At 41.6% G+C, this 21,263-nt stretch overlaps 1 protein-coding gene across 1 annotated transcript in view; it reads right to left on the bottom strand.

The window, feature by feature from the left end:
- Nucleotides 1-620: 620 nt before the first annotated feature.
- The window catches only part of SYCP2L (synaptonemal complex protein 2 like), a 28,829-nt gene continuing 8,186 nt past the window's right edge, over nt 621-21,263 (bottom strand). Inside the window, exons 15-36 of the mRNA XM_086468794.1 lie at nt 20,952-21,100; nt 20,077-20,131; nt 17,832-17,950; nt 17,317-17,395; nt 17,119-17,164; nt 16,430-16,475; nt 15,334-15,422; nt 13,712-13,760; nt 12,553-12,608; nt 11,893-11,947; nt 11,183-11,339; nt 10,050-10,099; nt 8,891-8,987; nt 8,379-8,470; nt 8,153-8,216; nt 6,328-6,459; nt 5,486-5,610; nt 4,094-4,188; nt 2,588-2,687; nt 2,451-2,509; nt 1,940-2,009; nt 621-677 (exon numbers count right to left, since the gene is read on the bottom strand). Of these exons, the coding sequence (XP_086324920.1) occupies nt 621-677; nt 1,940-2,009; nt 2,451-2,509; nt 2,588-2,687; nt 4,094-4,188; nt 5,486-5,610; nt 6,328-6,459; nt 8,153-8,216; nt 8,379-8,470; nt 8,891-8,987; nt 10,050-10,099; nt 11,183-11,339; nt 11,893-11,947; nt 12,553-12,608; nt 13,712-13,760; nt 15,334-15,422; nt 16,430-16,475; nt 17,119-17,164; nt 17,317-17,395; nt 17,832-17,950; nt 20,077-20,131; nt 20,952-21,100 (1,841 nt within the window). The remainder of the gene's footprint in view (nt 678-1,939; nt 2,010-2,450; nt 2,510-2,587; nt 2,688-4,093; nt 4,189-5,485; nt 5,611-6,327; nt 6,460-8,152; nt 8,217-8,378; nt 8,471-8,890; nt 8,988-10,049; nt 10,100-11,182; nt 11,340-11,892; nt 11,948-12,552; nt 12,609-13,711; nt 13,761-15,333; nt 15,423-16,429; nt 16,476-17,118; nt 17,165-17,316; nt 17,396-17,831; nt 17,951-20,076; nt 20,132-20,951; nt 21,101-21,263) is intronic.

Below are 21,263 nucleotides of genomic sequence, written 5' to 3'. Positions count from 1 at the left end.
TCTTGCCCTCCACAGTCTTCAGTTTGCTACCAGGCATCTGGCCAATATCCAGTATATCCCTCTGTGCTTTTATCTCTGCAATTCAGAATTAAGTGACTCTGGTTTTGAGCCAGCAGTTCCCACAGTGCTGGATGCACACAAGAAAGGCTATCTTTAGTACACCCCCCATGAAGAGTATACAGGACTCTAGAGTATCTTTCCACAGGCATGCAGAGTGCATCAATTAAAAAGAAATGAGGAGATTGTTATCTTATGCAAACAATATTTTACTTCGAATCAATCATTAAATGCTTTTATATTTGATAAAGGTATTAGCAGAATACTCAAAGAAAGCCTATATATGCATCAGTTTGGTGGCTAAATCACAATATTTAGTTCATTTCTTATTTCTTTGATACTAAACGGACCCATCTTGCAATTTTGCAGAAAAGCTTGATGTTATCAACACAAGGGTCAAAACTGGACCACTCAGTGTATATTATTTGTAAAAGAAAAAAGGTTCAACGTTAGTTTTCCTCTCTTTTCTTTCAATTTAAAATAGATTAACATCCTTCACAGGATCTTCTCTATGATGCATAAGGTGCTCAAATGTTAAGAGCTCTAATGAATTCAGAGGTTTGCTAGTCAGAAGGAACAACGAACACGTTTTCTAATGCCTTCTTCACTGGGCGTTCATACTGCAGGGAAGGAAAGGGAAAAAAAGATAACGAAAAACATTTCAAAAGTTTGTATAAACATTTATATTGCATAAGAACAAAAACTGTAATGATCCTAGAAGCACATTTAGATTCAGCTTTTAATTCTCCAGCACCTATCCTGGAACAAGTTGCTGCAGGATGAGCAGTTCCCATAAGATTACTCCTTCCTCAGCCCTGCCCCTCTTTAAAGGTGTCCTTCATTAGGAGCACCTCTGGTAAGTAAAGAAGCCTGTGTCCCTAAGCAAGTCAGTTTTCATAATGGCAACTTTTCCTTACAGAAAGGCTCAGGTTTCCACCTTTAACAGCTAAAAGAAACAAGCCCTCAGTTTTCAATATCTTTTCTGAAACCCTGGATCCAGTCTACTGTAGTGACCACAGGCTGTTCCTTCAACACAAGGAGCTTTCTTCAGCTCTTTGCAGTGAAGACACATAACATCGCACATATCATAATAATCCCATCAGTCTTACTGCAGGAATGCTAAACTGCCCAAAGCCACCAGGACTGCACGTAAAAGCTGGGACAGCAGTAGCAAAAATACATGCACATGAGATGGGATGGACAAGATGGAAACAAAGCATTGTATCAAAATTAACAGAGTATTCAGCTTAATCTACAAATAAAAGTGAGGGCAAAAGTCAGCAATTAGACTGAGGAGTTTAAGAACGTAAATAGAATATCTAACTGGGATATAAGGTAAATGAATAAATTTGGTTTTTAGAAATCTAACTTGGAGGCATCAAGGTTAGATGTTGCCAGACCCAAAAAAAGCAGATGAGAGAAAGTATGCAAGTATGAAAGGTGCAGACATCATTGTTAGGCTGCAGAGCTCGAGTCACAGGACATCACAGATGCACAACTCCAAGTGCAAGTGGGACAAAGCAACAGAAGAAAGCTGCATTAAGGGTCACTAGCTACACAGAAACCAGCCTCAGGATGAAGGAATATCCAAGATAAGAGCCCAGGAGAAGCATCACTACCTGATGGTCCTTGTCTTTACCTTCTCCCTTAGGCAAGTACTTTTTGATCACTTTTTCCTAGTCCCTAGCAGGGCAAACACTGCTTTCTCAATGCTTTCCACACATTAGGACTAGGGGTCCCACAAAGAACCTGCCCCACAGTTCATCTAACCAAAGGTTTCCTCTCCTAGGACTTCAGTGTCATTTTCTCACTTCCAGCACTTATCAGGGAGGCCACAGATCAGAGTACACCACCCATAGAGCTGCTTGCACACTGCACGTACCGTTGAATTCTGGACACTGTCGGCAACACTCTTTGCTGTTTCACCCAGGGCAGAGTCAACCGACTGAATTCTGGAAGAAAAGTGAGCTTGGCTAGTTTGTCTGTGATGCATTACTGATGAACAGAAATATTTATCTATGAAAATTAACCTGAGGATTCCCCCTTTTGCAGTTTTTTGCCCAACATTTGTACAGTATCTTTTATATAGGAAAGGTTGACCTCCTTCCATCTTTTCTGACCCCTGGGTAGAGACATGACCACAGGGTCCAGCTTGTTCCAGATCCTGTCTCGAGGTACATGCCTCTGCTGCACATCTTCCCATGCACAGTCCCTCACACCACCCTAGTCTCAATTCAAAAACCCTCAAGGGGTAGCAAGGGCTCCATCAATAGACACCAAGTGGAGATGCCATACTGGCTTCAGAATACTCCACAGTATACCAGCGAGGATACCACCAGCCTAACTAGTGTCCTTTTTGACCGTTAGAGGACTTGTAAGCATGCAAGACATACCTTTGCTTTTGCTGGCTGCAGAAAGAATTCAGTTTGAGTAACTGCGCATTCCAGAAGTCCTGAAAAGAGCCAAAGAAAACCCCCATTACTTGGGAAGGGGTACCTCTGTGGGCTGGCACAGGAGAAGTTGTACACACCACTGCGTCCTTCTCCATGTCTGCCAAGATTTGAGTTTCCTTCTCAAGACTGGCAAGCTCTTCAACAACAATCTTCTGGAAGGTCTCCAGCTTACTCAGCCTAGTGACGGAGAGCAGAAACAAGTTTGACACTTTAACATGCAGTAGCACAAGGCAGATGACAACCCCTTCAGCACCAAACCTGCCTTGAGGCAGAAGGAAACGTCCTTCCTGAACCACACAGGGCAGTTTTGTTCTCAGGTACGTCAGTGCACATGATAGCTGTACCAGGTCAAATTGAAGATGAGTTTCACCAAATAGTCTGTCCCAGACAGCAGCCAGTAATGGAGGCCCAGGACAGAGCATATAACAGGGTTCCCAGTGCAATACTTACCCTGCATGCTCTTCCAGCCTCCAGGGACTTGAGCAGATATTTCCCAAGCTGAAGACAGCACCTTAGTGCAAATAACCTCTGATGGGTTTTCCTACTATGGGTATGATATACGCACACAGTGTTGCCACAATGCCAGCAATTTCTAAACCTTAACCAGCAACACCCTTATTTGCTTGGGTTTGCCACCTTTTCCCTGGCAGTGGGATGCCAAGCCATCATCTGATGGTGACTAAGAACTACCCTTCCGTCCCCACTATCCTGCAGCTCTGATTGGCTTCAGGTTACTTAACTAATAACATCAAAGCATGGCAGCAGCTCACCACCTTCAACTCTCATCTTCCACCTTAAAATGTCCTCTGGTTTTGTTTCTGGAGCACAAACGTCTCTATATACCTTAATGACAAGCAAATTCTGCTCATAGAGATCCTATTGATACCAGGGATTTTGCACTTTAAAGTTTGATCTAAATCCTGCAAACTGAACATGTGGTAGATACAGAGGCCTGAGAGATTTATTCATATCTTAGGCTGTGCTTGTATTTTGCTTATAACAAACCCACAGCTATTATAATTGACTTTTTAAATCTAGCTCCTGAGAAACTTGACCACCTGTAAAGCAAAAGGACTTTCTTAAAGCCCCATCTGGTGAGTGCCTGTGAAGTCCACTGGCTAGCACTTATTTCATGCACGTGGAAACAATCTACAGAAACAGGTCTATAACAGACCTCTTACTTTTCTTCTCTCCCATTTCATTAAGTAAATCAGTCTGGCTTCTTAAAATGTGTGGAAACAGAAGCTAAGTGTAACAAGAGGTTTTTTTAACAGATTTGTGAACAGTGATGACAATGAGAAAACAGTCAAAGGACTGCTTCATCAACTGCTCCTATCTCAATCTTGCTTTACATTAATTAATCCATCCACTCTCCCCTTACAGGAAAAGCAGGATAAATCACAGGAGCTACACTTCTGAAACTCTTCTTACAGAAAAGCGAGAGACACACATGAGCTGTTTTGCCTTACAAACCTAAAGTGCAGTAGCCCCGTCAGGTTCACTTGGAAAGAGGCATTCCTTTTCATATTAACCAAAATTTACACAAAGCTGAAGTTGTTTTCATTCAGCAGCAGCAAACTTACCTGCACTCATGTATCTGGTTCAGCAGGGTGGACACATTCTTCTCCGAAGTCCTCAGAGCTTTCTGAGCACTGGCCTCCATCCTTTTGTACCGGGACTAGCCACAGAACACACCGTTAGGGATGGGCAATGACCTAAGCCAAAACCTAGAAGTCTAGTTTGCAAAACCTTTCCTGGGAATGCAAATCCCTCCGCAGGCTGCCATTCAGCTTAGCTGAAACCATCTTAAGTCAAATTTAAACTGAAGTGAGATGACACATAGGCAGAGTACTGCAAATATGAACTGATTTTGTTCAGCCACACTTGTTATACCAACAAGCCTCTATGTAACCCATGTGACTACAGGTCACAGTCATTTTATCCAGCCAGCAAAGTAGTGAGCTTCACCCATACTCCAGCACATTTAACAGCTGCACAAAACTAGGTCTTTGTTAGCACCAGTTCAGATCAGCATTAATGCAAACTGTGTGAATTTTAATCATAACTGATTTGTAAATGTAACCATCTCCAGCATTGATTCAAGGACTTGGTGCCAAACATTTAGCGTGAACACCTCGCACAAGCTCAAAAAAACCCAAAATCCACAGTTGCATGATACAAAGTGTTGATCTAGTAATAGTCTGCTCTGCCGCATCTGGTTTGTTCAAAGGTTTTAAAAACAAGATTTTGTGATGGGTCACATACTGTCCTCTCATATTAGACTTGGTTTAATACCCACATTACCTGTTATAACTAAATCAACAGTAGCAGTTTGTTGCTTGCACTGCATCTGAAGTACATCTTCACAGTCGAGTGAATAAAGAATACACAGTTTATATATTACCAGCTGTGTAACCAACACCTCCACATACCTCTAATCTCAAAGACAGAAGCATGTCCTTATAGATCTACACATGTTCTAGTCAAAGGTACAGCCTGCATTGCTTTCTGGTTTTCATTATGGAAAAAGTTGTGAAACTGCTCTGTGCACTGAAAGGCTCTTTCTGTATTTGATACATGCCCATGAGGACAACCCCCCACAGCTCCAATGTAGGTACACAGTCCCTACAACAACAACAAAAAGCTTTCAAAAAGCTTTGATCTCTTACCTCTGAGGAAAGTATTTGAAATGCCTAACCAAATCTAATGTTCCAACATATAAGACAAAAAAGGAAAAACCTAATTAAATCAAATTAAAACCGCCTTTAAGCCTTTCCTATAACACTTCTCAGAGTATACAGGTTGTACAGAATACTTCTAAGAGCTTCAGGCTAACAGACATTGCATCCAAAACCCTGCTTTTGGGCAAACGTAGATGGGATATTTGCACCAACTCCCCTGGTGATAAAAAGGTAATCTCACATACTATGAGAAAATGCCATACATGGCACATTTATTAACAGGATGTACATTACCCAGAACAATTTCTTTAGTTGGCTGGTAAAGTTTTCAAATGCAGTAATCACCCCTGAATCACTGAAGTCTTCATGCAGCGTGTTGGAAAAAAACACATCATCCATATTATCATCCATTTCCTGACCTAGGAGAAAATGTATGCCTAGTTAGTACCGTTATATTGGAATACAAACCTTCCTGCTACTGAAGGGTTTGTCATTCACGTGAACAACAACATTTGTTATAGAGCTGCAGTCTGAGTCTTGGTCTTCTAGAGGTCACAAACAGGAGGGAAACTATGCCAAAATGCATTGAGAAAGACTTGTTAGCAACATGGAAGAAGAGACATGATAGTTACCAAAGAGCAACATATTTACAGGTGACGAGAAAAAAAAACACAGCACAAGGGGGGCGGGGGGATGGAGGCAGGGAGGAAAAGGAGTCAGATCACTCTTTTCCCGTCTTATTCATTACAAGAAAAGCCTAACCCCCTTCTGCTTGGAGTTAGCAGTGTTTTGCAGTTACTTTGTCCATTATCTGCAATGTTTTTTTCAGTTTCTTTTTTTTTTACTAGCTCTGGACAATCACTGTTCAGAAAAACTAGGAAGTGCAGACATCATTGAGCAGCTTTCCAAGTGGATTGTGATTAAAGAACCCAAATTTCCTTATTCATACTTCTACGTACATTGTATTCAACAGCAATGCTGCAACACGCGCCTTCTGCTATTTTTTGACTTTTGGAGAAAATATCCTCCCTACAGATGCCTCTTTTCAAGCTTCCATGTGACCATGATTTCTACCATCAAAAAAGAAAAGCTGAAAACATTTAATCACTCCACCTTAATTGCCAACCTGACTTTACCTGTTTGTATCTCTGCTTCCTCCTCTACTGAATCAAAAACTTTCCTTGGTTTATGGGAAGCATCAGAGGAAAAAAGCCTTGTTTCCCAACCGGAAAATTTAGGCTTTTTTATATCAAGTGGCACTGTGACATCTAGAAAGAGAATAGAAGATGTTTCAGAAAGGACCTGCTCTTTGCACGAGGTACATGGCAGTACCTACCAGCTATTCAAGCAGAAACTACCACTGGCATTACTAACGCTGCAGAAAAGCGGATGACTTTTAGAGTCTGGCATGACACTTACCAGACACGACAGGGCTTCACCAGCCGGTCTCTTCCCTCACAAAAGTAGGCAACTCACCTGTTGCCTGCTATACAGATAACTTTCCAGTTATCAGTGCTATACAGATAACTGGAAAGCTACCATACCTCCATCTTAAAGACAATTTCATTTCTTGTCCCACTTCTCAAACCATAAAACCATCTCTTGTCCAGCTGCTTCTCATTCTCTTTTCCAACCCAAGCTCACAATCTGTTTATGCTTATTTGTTCCTAAGCTAATTTCAGCTGCTCAAAAAAAAAAAGCATAAATACAGAAAAGAAAAAACAACCATACCTGTAACAGCCTTTTCCTGAGGCTTCACTAGAGTTGCCATACAATTGCTTTTAACCCAGGAAAACCCTTAGTGACACAGTAAAGGAGGCTGCAGCCTGCATTTTAAAGAAAACTTGCAAATGAAACTCATCCCTTTGTCTCACTGTCCACTTTTCTGAGCTCTGTCTGTATTTGACCAACCACCTCTCTGGAGTCTCCACAGGGCAGAAAGCAGGAAGGTGGAGCAGCCCAGGACAAGGGGGACAGTCAGATCATGAGGAGTACACTGAAGTACATTTAGGGTTCACAGAACAAGAGTTCAAATGCAGTCAAAGACCACACCTGAAATTGCTGAACATAACTCCACTTCTGCCTCCATGGTATCAACTCCTTTCCAACTGCAAGACTGTACCATATACAGTGATAAAAATTAAGTCCTCAGCACTTATCTTCCCCCAAAATTAAGTAGATGTGTTGGTGCAGCGAGGATATATTCTGCAAATACTTGACAGGTAAGAGACATATTAGGAACACAAACATAGCCAGCTCATGAGAAAGGGGATGCTTTCATCCAAGACCAAAGTGTCAGTGACTTGGTTCGTAGTCACAACAATAACTTTAAGGCAGTCTCTAAGAACAACGTCATCAGGAATATTAGGATGAAAACAGCCCATTGCTGCCTGACTTTCTTGAAGTTCAGCTGTTTCAAATCACAAAGAGACTGTGCTGCGGGTTTGAATTAGTTCATGCAAGTTAAGATTCACTAAAAATCCCAGTCCCTAAGTGCCACCTATCTGAAAAAAAAGCTACAGCAGTAATAAGTATCAATGCAAGTCACCATTTACCAAATGGTTATAAAAATGGTCTACATCTATATTCTTAGGCATAAAGAAAGTCAACAACTTTCAGGGACACTTGTTTTCTAAAAAGTTGCACAACACTTTCAAATAATTAAAAATCCGTTTTTATGTATCTCTTGGGTCACTAATTTGTAAATTCACAGCTTAATACCTACATTATGAGTTCCCCTGTGATCAAGGACAGGGTTTTTAAGAGTTAGTGATTAATTCAGGAACATATATAAAAGCATCTTACTATAGTCTGTCATGATCTAAAATACAGAAATAGAAGGTATTTCTTATGCAAAATGTATCTCAAAAAACTCAGTGCCTATTTGCCTATGAAAATTACAGCTTTCACAACATGCCTTTCTACTTTTAAATAACTCTTCCATGTTATTGAAACTCAAACCTGAGTCCTTCCGCTTAAAACTTTCTTCTTCTCTTGACAGTTTGCCAGATGCACTGGGAAACTTCTAAGGAGAGAAGGAAAACAAAGTAAGAAGGTATCCACCCTGCATTGCAGACAAGCTGTCAGGGACTTATCTAGTTGTAGGAAGCAAAATGACATAATACATTGATTTTAGATGAAAAGTAGCCTGACAGCAGATTAGGAGTTTAAGCACTGCATACCACACCTGCGTGGCCTTCTCCTCATCACTGGAATAGCCCTTGGAAGACACATCAACTCTTAGCGGATCCCCCTCAAGCTCCTCCGAGAGTATTTCATCTATGCAAGAGATCAGCCAAATGACACAGGCAACAGAGGCTGAATCCTGTATTAACTAGAAATCTCAATTTAAAGACATACATTAAAAAAACAACCACAAACCACCACCCTCTCCTTTATCTCTTCACACAAGGAAGAGACAGTGGCTTAAACTCAGTCCAAAGGCTATTTTATTTCTGGCTGTCAGTTAAGTTCATTCCTTCACCTCATTACCCCCAGCTTATGTTCTCCCTGCTCAAGAGACTATCTACAGACAATACCCGCACTTATAGCCATTACAAGAAATATCAGAAGGCAGAATGCTTATGATGAAAACATGAAGGAAAAAAGCAAAATTTAAGAAAAAAATCAAAAAAGCACGCACCCACATGTATTAAAACAACTTCTCTAATACACTGAAGAAGATTAAAAAAGAAATACCAGCAAGATCCACTGTAGGTAAATTGTTTCCCTTGGAGCTGGATGTGCTTCTTTTCCTTAGCATCTCATTTTGTGCTCTGCGCCTTGATGCTTCCTGCTAAAACAAAACAATGTCTAAGCGTGTATTTTATTTAAACATTACTACAGAAGTAGGGGTTCGGATTGTTTTGAGGGAAGGGTTTTTTTTTGGTTTTAAGCACACTAAGAACAGAGACACACTTGAAATATGGCTAGCATACTGATAGCGCTCTCCAACGCTGAAGGAGATCTGTGCCCTGAAGTTCAATGCATGTGTAAGTTCTCCCTTTAGCCATTAGAGCTGCACGGTAGATGAAGTTTTTCATAAGCAGAACCAAAGCATTTTAGTCAAGAAAAGGAAATGTTTCCAGGCAGCTACTAGTTCTGGAAAGTTTTGCCCAAAACTTTCTGTGTTTATGTGGGGACCTCTCCAAAACATTTGATACACAGCAGTAACGGCTGGGCACTGGAAGAGTCTGGCATTGCTAAACTGTATTTTATTTTGCTTGATGTATGTCTGGTCCACTAACACCCCCCCCATCAGTATAATTCATGGTTAGTTTTCCCAGAGCTAAAGCTGAAAGTGGAGAAGGACAGTGCATGAACCATGCATGAATAAAAGCCCTGAGAATTGCCAGCAAAACACAGACAAGAACACGAGCTTGCCCAAGGCACTGGCTGGCAGGACAGGGCAGAGGACAGTTTGGGGACACAGCCTGGTAGGACCCAACTGGGATTTCTGCAAGTGTTTGGATAGGCAGCTCTAGCTCTTGGCATGCCCCTAGAGCTGACCTCATTCCTGTTGAAGTGACACTTGTGTTAGCCAAGGCACATGTCATACCAAGCACGTCAATTCCTGCCCAACCTTCCATTTATCACAGGTAATTATTATAGTTTTAGAACAACTTGCTTAGGGCTCAGGCATAGTTGTTTCTATGAAGTTTCACATGTCTTCCTAAGACCTCCTTTTTTTCCCAGCCTCTGGTAGACCAATACAGTCTCAGCAACACCTAGTAGGAAAATTTGTCCGTCAGAACATTTGAGAAGAAACACCAGTTTATTTAATTCCCACTCATTTGTACACATTTTGTATAAGCAAAATTTTTAAATCTGAGGCATCTAAGCCGTAACACCTCCTCACCTTTTTTGTCTGGTTGTCACTGCTGCTACTTGCAGAAGACACTGGAAGCACTGAAAGGAGAAAAGCTTACCTGGTTACTGACAATGTAACTGCATGCCTTACCCAGTTAAGCTTTGCATCACAGCTAAATAATCCAGTTTTTAGTTTTCTATGGTTTTTCTATGCACTTACAAGAGAAAACTTCACAACACTGGTGTTAAGCTTCAAAACCGCTTTCTAACAAAGCTTCTAAATGGTGCGAAGGTACACAAGCTGCTGCATTCAGACCAGTTGCCAAAAAAAGGGGCAGGGCTCAGCAGCTTGTCTGATGGTCCCCAAGCCCCAGATGGGGTGCACGGGCTGGCACTGGAGTGAGAACAACTCCTTCCATAGAAACAAAATATAAAGCATCATTTCTCCCTCAACTTTCTTTTGCCTTTTCATCACTACAGAAACCAACAGCTACCAGAGCAAGGCTCATCCTCCATGAGGGACAGAAACATTCTAACTCTTTCAGAGCAATTTAGTTTGAATTTGGAGGTTCAGCAGCCAGCACCAGCCATGAAGAAGATTTGCTGTTGGTCAGGCCTGAGCAGAGGGTGCTATTAGATATTATCACATCTGATTTTGTAAATCACTGAGGACAATTGGTCTGTCAGCATATAACAAGGGAGCAGGATGCTACGGTCTGCAAACCGTGAGCTTTTTCAAGGTTTATTCACCATGTCAGTCGTATTTCTGGAGAGATGAGGAGTGAAAAGTTGCAGGGAGGAGGTACAGCAGCTCCAGAGAGATCTTCCTTCTCTTGCATTCAAGAGCACCAGCACAGCCATCAACTCAGCACTCATGGGATTTTCAGCCCCATTACACAGAGGGCTGCACCCGCACAAACATTTAAGGTGCCAAATTTCCACCTGTATGTTTAAACCCCAGTACATTCACTGGAGGGAAGGGAACAGGAGCCCAGTTCTTCAAGAACAAGGGTGCGCAATGTACCTCCTCTGTGGGACACCCCTCACTGCCAGCCTTGAGCCTGCTCCCTCCCACTCTGTCCGGGACTCAGTCAAATCCTCCTCAAACCATCATCAGCTATTTCCTCACCTGCAGCACAGTATGGCACACATAGCTAAGTGTCAACAGGGGATCAAGCTTACCTTTTAATTTACTTCTCACCCTTGGTCTTTTTCGGGTATAGTCAAGAGATTTTGGCAATGACAATTTCTGTGAGTCAAGGATCCAGCTTTTTTCACTCTGACCAGTGCTTGTATTTTCATTGTTGCTTTCAGAGAAAAGGTGTTTCCTGTAAGTGGACTAAAGACACTATTAAGAGTGAGTCCTGCTCAGTCAGCTCCCTCTGTCCACCCAGAAGCCCCCCCAACCATTCCCCTTCATCTGCTACCAAATTATTACATTTCTTCCTCCCCACAATGTGACACCTGAAGTATTTTAAGTTGTGAAAACTTCCAAAACAACAACCGTTAACTGCCAAACCAGCAGTATAAAAACATCAAGAGTCAGATGCTTGCCCTTTGCCAACATGGGGTTTACAGCATCTTCCATCCTGATCTCCCTCCTGCATCCAGATAAAAAGAGCTTTCACAAGGAGGACAGCCTCAGCATGCCTGAGTTGCAGCCAAGAGCACAGTGAGAAAAAAAAATGAACATAGACATTCACTCACTGGTCTGGCTGTCCTGATGCACCCTGAGCACTGCTTTCAGCAGCAACAAGTGGGCCGTTTTGAGGCTTCCAGGCTCACATTCCTCCACCTCTGTCCTGGATAGGCCTTAAATCTCAGCCTATTTAAAGGCTGCAACAGATTCATACAGGTGGATACATGCAGCAATCAATGCACACACAACTTACCAGCCTTCTCTCAAAGTTGTTTGATTCCTTGTTCTTGTTTTCCGTTTCATAATTCCTGCCAAGTAACCCATAAAGACCCAAGTTAGACCAGCAGATGCTGCAATAGCACATTGCAGCTGTGTAGAAGGGGCACAGCCAAATAGCAATGGCAGGGCTGTTTAACTGAGCAGCAGGAGGACTAAACTATTAATGCACAGCCATTGGCCAAGTTTTTCCTCTTTGGTTGGTTTCTGAAAGTAGCTATTAGGGATACCTGAAGTTCAGCACCTTTTAAAAGAAAAATTAGGCTACGTATAAAAGTGACGAGTCCCTGGCAGCTTGCTCTAACTGGAAGTAGCCAAGGAAAGGTAAAGGGTTTAAGCATTTTTCAAAAATTAAAACAATTTAGGCATATGATCAGGGAAGGATGTTTCAGAGTTAGTCTTATCATTGTCAAAGCAGGCAGGAGTCATTCTCCCCAGTAACTTTTACATTCTCAGGTGCTGTTTAAATATTAGTACTGATAACATCCACAGCTACTGTGGCAGCTAAGCAAGGAACTATTTTATTGGAAACATCACACAGCCTTTTTGATCCCAATTAAAAACAGTTTAACTAAGGCAATCAAGTCTTCTTTCACAGAGCAAAAGGTTCATAAATGGCACACGTATAATCCTGTACCTCTGATTTTGTGAGGAAACCTTCTGGCCAAGAATCTTTCCTTTGGCTTCAGCGACCTAAAACAGAAGTAGTTATATGCCTTAAAGTTCTTAAAGTTCAATTATCCTGTAAAATTAAAATGTATTAGGACTAGAGGAGGAATGGATTATGAGACCAGCATGCAAATTCAACTACTTTAATGGAGTAGGATTTGTTGATTGAGATAGTCATAAATTACAACAGACAAACATTTTTCATCTTAAATGGAGTTACTTTGTCTTTCATTGCTCGATGAATAACGCTAATTTTAAGCAATAACATCATAAGAAATATCATTTTAAACACAAACACCACTAGTAGCAGCGTGCTGTACATGCAGCGCGCACTGTCTGGACAGCCTCTGGTGCTATGAAACAGGGTTTTATGCTGACACCCAGTGGCAGTAGCCAGTAAAAACTAGACGATGCCCAGTTTGTAACAGAAGTTGGGGGTGTCCCGTTAAGCATTCGTCGCCTCTGAATTAAGAGGCAGCAGTGACAGCCCCCACACCAGGGAAGGGGCTGAAAGCCAAAGGTTTGGTATGGTGGAGCCACCTTGACAGAAGCCATCAGGAGCAAATTTTCAGCTTCCTAGGAAAACCCACACTGGTCAAAGTTTCAAAGCAGAACAACTCATTTTTACTCAATTTTTACAACAGTCTGCAAAGAAAAAAGTCAAGTTGAATTTCCAACAAAAGTTTCACCATGACTGGCTTTAACCAGGCCAAGTGTGGCTCAAAATGGATTTCAGTCTTTTCTGGTTTAGCCTAGGAGTACAAAGTGAAGGGTGCTCACCAATCTTTCAATACTCAGTAAAATGCAAACAGAGGTTGGCCTTCAATTGCAAAGATATCCCACAGCCTCACTCAAGCAACAGCTCAAATTCCTATTGCAGTTGGGTTTATCATACAGTACCCACCACAAGATTCAAGAAGCAATGAGCACTCTCCCCACTCCAAAAAAGTATTTCCAAATGTAACACCACACAGAACTCACATTCCCAGTTGTCTGTTTTGCTGTAACAGCATGTCCACCCCTACTGCGCTTCTGCAGTAAGAGAAATCCCTGCTTCAAGTTACTACTCTGTTAGCAGCTGAGCTGGGACCTTACACATCTCCTAAGACCTTCTGTCTCAACTTTACCTTTTCATGACTTGCAGAGTCTGAGTTTTCAAAGTCATAGATTTCCTTCCTGCAAGACAACATATATGCAGCAGCAACATACAATTGTTAAGAGTCACCCTATATAACTTTAAGAATATGGGGTGATAACATGGTTTGTTTCCACCCTCCGTCTGTGAACTCTGCTATACAGTGAACACTCAGAAACTTTACATGCCTAAAAATGCTGGTTTTCCTCAGCTTCTAAAAAAACCCCAAACAAACTACAAACTTGTTCCTTTTCTACTAGTCTCTACTATTGATGTCTTGATCCTCACTCTTTCAATTGTAAATTTTTAATTTTAAGAGAAATATTCAGAACATACAAGTTAGTCTATCCCTTTTTATGTAGTGGATATTTTGTTCCCACATTACCAATAATAGTACATGGTAGGAAGAGATCATGAACAGAAAGATAATTTCAGAAGCATTTAAGAGAAAAAACCATTTCATTCCCTTCTGAAAATTCTAACATTTGATGTTTGTTCTCTAATCATGTCTCTGTATGCTTCAAGATTTCGTTTTCATGTCTTTCAATGTTTAAATTTAACTGTACATTTATTTCTTTCTCCAAGTTGTATCTATTTTTAGAAAATCCTACAATTATTTCTCAACATAAAGTACATCCTCTCCATCTTACTAGTGAAAGACTAGGAAGACTAAAGAACTAAGCTCCTCATTAAAGCTTCCTGAAGAAATGCTCATTTTCAGATGAAACCCTAGAGGGAGCAGAATGACCAAACTAAGAAATTCTTCATCTCTAACTTCTACACTGCTGCTCCCGTTTTACAACCAGTATTTGCTGCATCAAGTTATTTGATCTTGAAACACAGAACTTGTAGTAATGATGAAGTCCTGCATCAAGCGTTCTCATCCTTATCTACAGTCAATCAAGAAAATTCATCTAAACACTTGGGGTTTTTTAAGTTAAGAGTCAGTAGACTGAAACAGGATGCCCAAGGAAGCACCAGAAGAGCCAGAGTCACAGCAGAACCTCAGGTACAGTCCATTTGCTCTTCTGTCCAGCAGCAGACACTAACTTGCACATAACACTTGGCAGAGAGCTCAGGGGGAGGGTGCAACAAGACAGACTTCCAGTGCTGCAGACTGCACATGGCCCTCAAACCCTCGAGTGCTTCTGCCTGTTGTGCCAACAGCAGCAGACTGACATATGGGTGTGAGGGAAGGGGACAAACTGAGTAAGAGACCGTCCTGAAACCCTAGGACACACAATGCCAAAGAACTGGGACAATATCTGAAAAAAACTTAGGCATTTGTGAAAGAAGATGCCACTCACCACTCAACTCGCTGGAGCATGGGAGTTGGATGAGGAAAAATGGAAAAGCCAACATGACATAGTATCACAGAGGTAAGGGCTTTTTTTAGCAGACTAGAGTTAGCTTCAGAAGTGTTTGTTGCTTTGGGGACCCAAAGGTCCCCACTGAGACAAGTTAGGACTCTTCACAGCCTCCTGCCTGTTTTGCCATCTGTTCTGTTCAGACGGCCCACCCTGTGGGCACTCCCTCTCCCCATCAGTGCTAGAAATGGTCTAAAATCACCTGGAACACCCGTCTCTGCATGGGCACAGGGCTCATGTGTCATACCTGTCTTCAGTCCTCTGCTTGGCCAAACTTGTTTTTGTGTTCCTCTTTTCCCTGGTAACACCCTTCTGAAAAGGAAGGAGTTGCAGGATCTGAAACTACAATATGCAGAGTTATGTTCTTCTCCTAAAGCCTGCTAAAACCAGAGATAAGGAGCACCAGGAAAATTTGTTCCTCCTATTGCAATAGCTGTCCATTTCCGTTTCCTGCAGTTCTTTCCTACCAGAAAGTATGGGAACCCTGGAGTTAAAAATTGGGGGGCAAAGGGGGTGAGGATACAGAAATAAGTATTTCAAAAGCTTTGAATTTGTTGTGCTGTGGACAACTGTTACAAAGCCTTTGAACAGTCAGCTAAAAAAAAAAATTAAAAAATAATCTAGACCTAGTAGCTGGAAATGTAAACCCAAGAACAAGTCTAAAACGTGATGTGTTGCTCCAAGATAAAAATTGTTGCTTTGAGAATTTAATTCATCTCACATAGTGCATAGATTTTTTTATATATATATATCTAGACACATCAATAGAAATTTCCAAGCGTTCAAGCTGTCTAAAGAAATACAACTACAGATGACTCAGTTACTTGTTAAATCTATCCAGATTGCAAACTCCTATGCCAGGAGTAGAGAGACAGATCTAATGTGGGAGGATCATTAGAGCTCAGATGCAAAACTGAATAAATATGTTTGTAGACTTCCAAGACTTGCTTTCCTTCAAGAAGCAAACCTTTGTTCTTGCAGACCATGTGTTAGTCTTACGACATGCGACTTTGGCCCACACAGGGCTGGGCTGGTTGCCCAAACACCATGTCCCTGGACACAAACACAGCACACTGCTGCTAGGGGCTATATACACTGAACAAACAGCTGAGCTTGAATTACTTGGTTGAGCCACACTAGAATGAGGCTGGTGGCTGTTGCCTCTGCAGCTCACTCCTGGAGCTAAACGGCACATTACATCAGATATGACACTACATGGGCTCAGGACACTACTTGACAGCAGAAGTGGGTCAACCCATCCTAGCTTTCTTCTGCAACTCCACCAGAGCATCTCTTTCCTGCCCCATACCTCTTCACTCAGGTGGGCCTCAAGGCAAACATACCTTCGGTATTGACTCCTCCATAGGTTCTTCTTCTAGGGGCTTCTCACTGGGGACAAGAGAATACATGAAGGGAATGCAGAGCTGAGGGGCTGTTCATTTAAAATCCAGACAGTCAGTTTGTGAAGTACTAAGAAAAGAAAAAAACTTGCACCAATTAGCATCAAAGCAGTGGTTTAAAAAGTGTGTAGGGAAGAAAGCTAATCAATAGCCCTACAGAAGCCAAACTCAGTAACTATAAGAAATGCTGTCCTGCAAAACTCTGGAAAAAAAAGTATTACTAATGCCAAGGTGAACTCAAATTCACGCGATCTTTCACAAAAGTTATGGTCCTCACTATGAACAGCTACATATCTGGTGAGCTCTGGTTACACAGCTGAAGTTAAACTCTCTGTAATACTACTGTGTGCTCATCTTTTATTTGGATTAAATTACCAATAGGAGAGAAAAGTTACACCAAAGCAGCAGCCAAGCCAGTAACCAAATATCACCATTCTGCAACGCCAAAGCGCTGTAAGTCTGGGCAACCAGCTTTGCTAGCCAAGGTGGCGAAAGAGAACATTTTTTTCCATTTAATAGTTGACAGAATAAACCTCAAAATCACATGCATTAAAACCCCAGGAGAGGGAAATAAAACCAAACCAAAACAAGGAAAAACCCACCTTTTAACTTTTTGTCTGCAAGACACTCACCTGGGGTTAGCTTTTGTCCTTGGAGACAGAGTTTCATACTTTTTTGCTGAAGGAGGCAAGGAAACTACAGCTTCACTCTCTGGAGCTACCATTAAACACATCATCTGCTTTTGCTATAAGGCCCACAAAAGCAGAGCCTTCACCTGGGTGACACTTAACCAGGTCAGACTTAAGGAACTGAAGGGAGCCATGGCTGACCTGAGTCTTGGTTAGCATTTTCCATGTCAGTCTGCCGGCTCACTGAAATCACCGTGACACCAGAGTTAACCATTTTCTGCTCAGAGATATGAAACCATGACCAGAACATGCATATGACCAATAAAGGAGTTGGATCTTTTTTTTAGGAACAGATTTTCAGTGCTAGCCTGTGGCAACAGCTGGATGACAGGTTCATCATTAGCCACATATAAAACCATTTTAGGTTGCATGTAAGTGATACTATGAGCTTCTCGCTAAGGGCATCCCACCATCCCCTTGTAAGAGAGAGTAAAGTCTATTCTTTCATTTTAAAGCAGTTTTGACAAAATTGCAGCTCTGGAGGCAAGTGCTTGGGCTGACTTCTCACCAGTGCAAGGTGGAGTTTGAAAACACTGTTGGATCTGGGTACAAACTAATTTTCTTTGAAAGAAAGTTTTAACCACAGGTATAAAAAAGCAGACTAGAGGAGAGGGAAAGCAGCACAAGGACTGTTTCACCATACACGAAACACTTACTGGTACAGTGCCTGTTAACTGTTGGCTGTGCTGAGAGGCTAAGTTGTCTGATAGAGTTTCTGTGGTTTCAGAGTTTGAAGGGTCTTTCCTACCCTGGGGATCAGTGGACTCAGGTATCACTGCAAAACAGCAACGGGGTGAGAATGGCATTGTGGTAACTACACACACACACATTTGCTTTCCATTCTTACACACGTGCATAAAAGCATAGTGTTACAACTTATTAGATGCAAAAAACTCAAGATTTTGTTTAAGACAACAAAAACAAACACCTTCAAATTACCTAGTGCAGAATTGCAATACTAAAACAGCATCTTGAGCCTACCCCTTCTAAGCCCCTATTACTATCTGAATATGTTTAAGTTTATCATCTTATTTCTACCTTGACTATTAGCTTTGAAAGACACAGAACAACCTTTGTGCCTGGCTAAAGCAACAGACCAGCAGGATCTTCCACCATCTCTGTTCCCCTCCACTGAATCTTCACAGGGCACTGCAAAAGTAGTTTCACTACAGATGAACTGCCTTTTTGATTGCTCCAAGTAGTGGTGCCCACCTTATACCTCTGTGTGTGCTTCAAGTAGCTCTTTCAGGTATTCACCTGGAGGAATCTGAAATGCACAGTAACTAAGAGGAAAGTAAAAATTCGCTTTTAACATAAGCACAAAGAATGTTACCTAACCTAAGGGCTCTTCAAACTCATAATTCATTTTCTAAGGTGGTGGTTGGTAGCAGTAGAGTGCTGTGAGTTCATTGTCTCGGAAAACCTGGGAAGATCTATTAAGCAAGTTACACCAAGGAATAATCCACACAGAAAACAGTCACTTTAAAAACTGAAGTACAGCAAATTTCACAGCAAGGACATATTCCAGCCTTCAAAGAGAAAAGATCACTATACAGAAAAAAGCCACCTCCAAAATTGGGTACTGAAGTTGAGCTAAGGAAACATTTCATGTTTAAGATAAATTTTGATCATAAATGTCTTGATTTTGTGCTGAAAGCAGCTTTTCCTCAAACTATGGGTCACAAGCCTTGGTAGGGATTTACAGAAGAACTTCAGAGCAGGGTAGAGGGAAAGGAAGGAGTTATTTTCTCTTTTGCTTGGATAAGTGCTAGGCTTGGACCTTCCTTTGGGTTAGGCAACCAAGCATCACACCTGTACTTCAGGCTCTGTGTTCCTTGATATCTACCATATTTGGAACAAAATTAAACTCAGTCCAATAATCCAAGAACATCTTGTAGGAGATGTTCACCAGCAGCAGAGGGGGTGACACTATTTGATCACAGAAAATCCAATGTGCCCAACTCAAAAAAATACAAAGTGATGGCTGTAGGCTGGTGAGAAGGAAATAATGGCTATTCCAGGTCCACCTAAGAGCCTTTCCTATCATAAGGCACACAGCTACGTTTATAGTTGGGGCGCCCACAGAGACAGCCCTGTGGCATAAGGTATCTACAGCAGCACCCACAATGCTTCTGCATATAACAGCGAGTCACCTCCTGCAGAGAGGTGCTGCTCATCTCTCTCCACAAACAGGGACTGTGGGTGAGTGTTTCTGCTCTCCCAGCTGCACTTCCACAACAGCCCCTGGCATCTCCAGGGCACCGTCCACTCTGCATGGGGTAAACAGGACTGGAACAAACAGCTTTCTATCACATCACATTGTCAGAAATAAACAGAAGTCACCTCCCTGCAGGAAGCCTTGGTAGAAGCTGCACCATCACACACACACCCACTGTGCAGAGAAGAGTACGTTAAGTGGTCCATCAGAGGAACTGTGCTTCCATGGGCACACAGATGCCACTGTCCCCTCCTGCAGGGAATCTCCCACACGCACCTGCACAGCACAGCCAAACTAGGAACCGTGCATGGGGCAAGCAAGGGCAGATAGGTGTGTGCATCCCACTGCAGCACAGCTGCACAGTCTTTGCACCTCAGAGGTCTGCCAGCAGCCAAGACATACCTCGCCAGGCTACCTGCCAGCACACAGATCCACCTCCATGAGCTGTTCCCCTGCCCATGCAATCCCAGCAGCACATGGCCATGGTGCCCCATCCTCACTTCCTGGGCTAGAGGGACTCAGTGTCCACCACAAACACCAGTTGTCAACCTCATGAGATATGAACAGTGGAAGACTGAACTCGGGGGCTTTTTTTTTTTAAGTGTGCTGAACTGAAAGTAGAAATACTCATTTTAAAACTGAATTATTTAAATTTCATTAAATAAAATAATTTTAAAAATCACCTGCTTCATGCTGTCTGGCTTGCTTCTCAGCAGGCTCCTCTTCAGCCACATTTATCTGTTGGTGTGAATAAATCTCATGTGAAAATGGCCTTAAAAAAATAGGATCTTCATCTAGTAAAGTCAGCTACTTAATAATGTAACTAACAGTTGTTAATCGCCAGCAACAAATTGTTGGCAAATCACTAGATGCTAATTGAGTTATTTGGAAATGTCTCAGCTCCTGCAAGGATAAATGACAGCTACTCTACTATGGCTGTTTACTGTCTCATAAACCCCATGGTCTGTGGATGAATCACAAAAAAAGTTAACCATAACATTTACCAAAAGAAACCACACGCATACACATCCCCCATTTTTTCACATTAGCTTGTAAAAAAACTTGAGATTTTATAAGTACTCTACTTTTAATCTAGAATTAGTATCTACAAAGTCAATCTTAAGGTTTTTACCTTGCAGCATCCCTTTTCTCCAGGTTCTCATGTCACAATTTATTCATCCTATGTAATGTAACACTGAGCTAATGTAAGAGAACGTTTATACTTCAAGTTATGCAATTAAATGCCATAGGCTTTACTTCCTACTTCAGAAACTCAGCCAAAATAATATCACACTGAATTGATCACCAAACCAGTGTAACCTTCCAGCTTCTAAACCATAAATTTAGAGTTTCCTGAAGCTCTTTTCCTAGAGTCTCTAATCTCTCTTTCAGGCCAAAGCTAAGAACATCTATATGGAGAGTCACAAATCCTCAAGAGGAAGACAGATGTATAGTAAATAGACAAGGAAAGAAAAAAAATATACACAAAACATTTTTGTCCAGGGTATATCAAGTAAAATATAGTTTAGAAAAGAAAAAAATCATACTAAGAGCTTACCATCATTTTTTCATCTCCCAGGACTTTTCTAAGTACAGCTAAGATTTCAAACTCAGCACTGAAAGATAATTTTATTTTTGTTGCTTCTGTTTTGTTGACAGTAATAGGAACCTTCATGTAAATTTTAACAATCTTTACTGCATCACCCTCTGTGTAAAAAAAAAAAACAACAACAAAATAGTTAAATCTGTTTTAGAGCAAGACACTCAGTCTATCACCCCAAAAACATTTGAGTAAGTGTTTGGGGGTTTTTTGTAAGTAGTCCCTTTTACATCTTGCCCATGCATTTCCAATTACTTTGTTCATCCATTT

The sequence above is a fragment of the Leptosomus discolor genome, chromosome 8, assembly GCF_034619465.1.
Source record: "Leptosomus discolor isolate bLepDis1 chromosome 8, bLepDis1.hap2, whole genome shotgun sequence".
Taxonomy (NCBI): Eukaryota; Metazoa; Chordata; class Aves; order Leptosomiformes; family Leptosomidae; genus Leptosomus; species Leptosomus discolor.
The sequence above is the reverse complement of the archived record's forward strand: the minus strand, read 5'-3'. Positions and strand labels throughout refer to the sequence as shown.